The sequence below is a fragment of the Otolemur garnettii genome, unplaced genomic scaffold, assembly GCF_000181295.1.
Source record: "Otolemur garnettii isolate 467f Iridium unplaced genomic scaffold, OtoGar3 scaffold00080, whole genome shotgun sequence".
NCBI lineage: Eukaryota > Metazoa > Chordata > Mammalia > Primates > Galagidae > Otolemur > Otolemur garnettii.
This window is the reverse complement of record NW_003852475.1, coordinates 3848833-3853531: the sequence shown is the minus strand read 5'-3', so window position 1 is coordinate 3853531 and position 4699 is coordinate 3848833. Positions and strand designations below refer to the sequence as shown.

The 4699-nt window shown below is 45.5% G+C and overlaps 1 protein-coding gene across 1 annotated transcript in view; it reads right to left on the bottom strand.

Annotated features, from left to right (window-relative positions):
- The window catches only part of UBXN4 (UBX domain protein 4), a 57528-nt gene extending 55041 nt beyond the window's left edge, over positions 1–2487 (bottom strand). Inside the window, exon 1 of the mRNA XM_023515853.1 lies at positions 2105–2487. Within this exon, the coding sequence (XP_023371621.1) occupies positions 2105–2186 (82 nt within the window). The 5' untranslated portion in view covers positions 2187–2487. The remainder of the gene's footprint in view (positions 1–2104) is intronic.
- Between the last annotated feature and the right edge of the window lie 2212 nt (positions 2488–4699).

Below are 4699 nucleotides of genomic sequence, written 5' to 3'. Positions count from 1 at the left end.
AAAAAAAAAACAAAAAAAACATGACTACCCTAATTCTAGATTTCCTGATTTCTATGCCATTTTAAGTCACCAATAAACAGCCTACAATTGTTCATTTACTTCCCCTCAAGAAACAAAAGGAAAAAGCTTTTTTTTAAGCTGCTAAAAAGTTGACCAAGGGGCGGTGCCTGTAGCTCAAAGGAGTAAGGCACTAGCCCCATATGCCAGAGGTGGTGGGTTCAAACCCAGCCCTGGCCAAAAAAAACCTGCCCCCCCCAAAAAAAGAAAAGAAAAGAAAAGAAAAGAAAAAGTTGACCAAGATGTAAATCCTTTTTGTAACCCTAGTGCAAGTTACTTTATAACTGTGAACCTAAATTCCTCGTCTACAAAATGGGGATGATAAAATTTGTCTACTTAGCAAAAGAATTAACTAAGATTTTAGGTGAAAAACAATTTAAAATGCCATAAACGCCGGGTACCATGGCTTACTCCTGTAATCCCAGCACTTGGGAGGCCAAGGCAGTGGATTGCCTAAGCTCACAGGTTGGAGACCAGTCTGAGCCAGAGTGAAACCTCTCTAAAAACAGGTGGCGTGGTGGCGGGCACCTCTAGTCCCAGCAACTTGGGAGGCTGAGGCAAAAGAATCACTTAAGCCCAAGAGTTTGAGGTTGCTGTGAGCTATGATGCCACAACACTCTATCAAGGGTGACAAAGTGAGACTCCGTCTCAAAAAAATAAAATAAAATAAAATGCCATAAATGTATTATTGCACTCTTAGTAAGTAGTATCATTTAATTTTCCTTTCGTTTTTCATCCACTTTCTTCCTTACAGGATTACAGCAGTAATTTCTTTATGTAACAACCCCAAAACAGCATAAGAGAATCTACTCCTCAAGCTCGTCTAAGAAATAGCATTGAACTAAAAAATTCAGCATAAAAAAACTTCAAGTTTAATGCTAAATAAAATTCACATTTCAGCCATTCATTGTACACTGTAGAGCTATTAAAAGACGTGGAGGAATTATAAGTAAACCGTTATAAAACATAAAAAGTTAAGAAATACACCTCAAATTAAGACTAGCCACAAACACTGATGTGATCCATGCAATAAGAATGAGCAAAACCACAAAGGCAGGAGGTTTCCTGTAAATCTACAAGATTTCCGTATTAAAACAGGAGAACGTGAAGCAAAACAACTTAGAGAAACAGTGAGTAAATGAATTAGTACACATTCTCGATTTATGTATACTTTAGGCTAGGAAAATAATAAAGCAAAGAACCAAGAACTGAACGTCTACTCCTTTTAAAACTAATGCTAAAAAAAGAAAATCAACTTGCAACACAGTAATTATTTCAAATTAGACTTCCTTCCAACGCTGCCATTAAAAAAAAAAAAAAGTTTATGTTTCAGAAACGTCCTAACAGCAGTAACCGTGAACCGTGAACAAAGTGGTTTCTCTTTGTTGCTTATCGATGACACAGCTTTCTTCCTGACAGCCCGCAACTAACTACAAACCAAACTACTTGCCCAGTGGACCGTTCCTACCCCCAACTAAACCTCAGTAACTAAACGGGAGTTGAAGCATCTCGAAGAGGGGTGCTCCTGGAGACTAAAAGGGGCGCCGGGGTGGTGGAGACCTGCCAGCGGCCACTCCCCAGGTGCGCGGCTCGGAGGGGTTGAGTGGGACTGGGCCGCTGGGGCCTGTTCGCCGTGTCCCCGCGCAGGGCAGTGTCGGCTGAGCTCAGACCACCCCGGAGACCAGGACCAGACGTCGCCTCCAGCCTGGAAGCCAGGAGAGGCGGACCGTGGGGGCTGGGCCCGCTGTACCCCAAACGGACCCGGGAGGCGCTGAGAAGCCAAGGGCAGGCAGCCCGGGCCTCTCGGTGCATTTAGAAAAGGCTGGGGGCGCCTGGAACCAGAAGGAGCTGGGTGTTGAGGGTCAGCATGACCTCTGTGGGGACTTTGGCGGCGGGGTTGAAGATGTTCCTGGGGCGCAGGGTATTAAGGACAGCCCCAGCAGCGTAAGCCAAGAGATGCCCGCGTCTCTGTAAGGGCAGACGCTGAGAGTAAAGGTAGGCCAGAGAGGAGTATACTGGCCGCATCTCGGGCCTCTGCTCTCTTCACCTGCCACGAACACCACGAAGACCGCGCCGCTCCTCTTGGCCGTCGCGATGGCGGCAGGAATGGCGCCCTGAAACCACAGCATCGCTCCCCTTGGGCCCGGGCGCTCTCTCTGTATGTAGTCGCCGCGGTCGCGGAGCTGGCCCCGCCTTCCGTCTTCGTCGGGCTCCGCAACCCGTGCTGGTCCGGCCCCCGCCTCCGGCTCCGCACAAGCGCGCACGCCCGACAGCAGCCCCCCTAGGACGCGCTCTAGGGCGCGCACGAGAAACCTCACGTCATGTGACGCCACACGTCGCTGTCGGCTCAGCGCCCCAGCGCCTGCTCTCGGCCACGAATCACTGCGTGCACGCGCCCGCTGGGCCTCAAGCCCCGCTGTCCAGGAAGTGGAAGAAGGTACTGAGAAGGATGAGTAACCGCTACGGCACGTCGGCGGCATCTTCAGTGAGGCATGACGGGAATTGTAGTCTTCTTAGATTTGTCCGCCTCCATGTTGTGGAAAATTTAACTTGCTTTCCGAGGCACCGCAACAGGGGGCAGTAGCGAGAGCCACTGAGAGAGGAAGGGAAGCGTCACCTTCTGACCAGTCTCCACTTCACTGAGACCTTAAACGTGGAGGAAATCGCCCCTGCGTGGAACCAAATGGGTTTTGCAGGAATTTACGCCAAAGCTTTGATTTCTATTGAATTTATCAGCCCAACTTTGTAGAAAAGACAGGATACAAACTGCAACAATCGCCTCTACAATAACATTATAGCACGTGTGCCTGAAGGAGGTGTTGGTAGAATACAAACCTACAGCAATTCCTACACACTGGCTAGAGAGCATTCCAAAACCTCAAAACACTACTGATCCTATAGCCACGGCGACTTTATAAAGTAATACAAAGCAGAGAATTTAGATGATTTATTTTCCAGCTGCTTTCCAATACAAAAGAGAATAGATAATGATTTCATTTCCAATTTTATGGTCGAATGTCCTATAATCAAAATATGACACTTTGTAGTTGGTTGCCATTAAAATGAAAACTGATCCATGTTTAATACTTTCATGAAATTACATGGTCTCCAGTAACTATTAGCTGAAGGCTTGCGTAAATAAACCTTATTTTCTAAGGTTTATTTAAACTTACACATGCTGGCGGCACCCGTAGCTCAGTGGGTAGGGCGCCGGCCACATACCCAGCTCGAAGCTGGCCCGAGCCTGCTAAACAACGACAACTGCAACAAAAAACTAGCCTGCAGCTCGGCGCCTGTGGCTCAAGGGGCTAAGGGCCAGCCCCATACACCTGAGCTGGCGGGTTTGAATCTAGCCCGGGCTGCCAAACAACAATGACGGCTGCAACCAAAAAAATAGCCGGGCGTTGTGGCGGGTACCTATGGTCCCAGGTACTTGGGAGGGAGAGGCAAGAGAATCGCTTAAGCCCAAGAGTTAGAGATTGCTTTAAGCTGTGACGCTACGGCACTCTACCCAAGGCGACAGCCTGAGACTTTGTCTCAAAAAAACCCAAAAAATTACATGTGCTATTATATCATTACTCCAATTAAACTTATCTTCTGACAGTGCAACTGTTTGCCGATCTTTGAAGAATAGAGGAGGTGATACATCTGAAAACACACCCTTTTCTACAAATATTTTTCCTCAAAAATATTTCCAAATATTTTTCCAAAAATATTTCTAAATATATTTTTCCAAAAATATTTCCAAATATTTTTTAGGAAATATTGCATTCTCATTTTTGCTATTTTGTACAAATTGTATTCTAATTTTTGTACTTTTTTTCCAATTAGGCATTTCATATAGTGTCATTATAAACTGAAACATAATGCTGATTATGGAGAGTTGCTTATTTAAGACACCATTCCTCTGGAAAAGTTAAGAGCCGATCTTTAACATCAACTTTAAATGATCTTCTTAAAATTTGATCAACCTAGAAATTCTCCCAGTAGAGCTATGTCTTTGATTATTCCTAATGTTAGAATTAAATATTATAAAAACCATTCCCCAGCCTGACCAAGAGTGCGACTGGTCTCTAAAAATAACCAGGCCTTGTGACCAGTGCCAGTAGTCCCAGCTACTTGAGAGGCTGAGGCAAGAGAATTGCTTGAGCCCAAGAGTCTGAAGTTGCTGTGAGCTATGACTCCATGGCACTGTACCAGGGGTGACAAAAGTGAGACTCTCTCAAAAAAAAAAAAAAAAGAAAAGAAAACCATTCATAGTTTTTCATTCATTCTTCATATTTCTATTGTTCATCTACTGTGAGCTAGGCATTGTGTGTACCTGGCTTGAGATGGAAGTTGAGATAGTCAGAAAAAGGCCCTGCCATTGTGACTGTACATTCTAATGAGGAAGGCCAGATGCTGAATAAGTTATTATGAGTGATGATGAGTGTCACAAGAAGGGAAATTCAGAATACTATGGAAGTGTATGAAGATGGGACCAAACATGGACTAAAAAGGTAAGAAAAAGCCTGCATAAAGAAATGACAGGGGAGTCTCGGCACCTGTGGCTCAAGCGGCTAAGGCACCAGCCATATACACCTAAGGTGGCGGGTTCAAATCCCCAGCCTGGGCCTGCCAAACACTTGCTTTCCGAGGCACC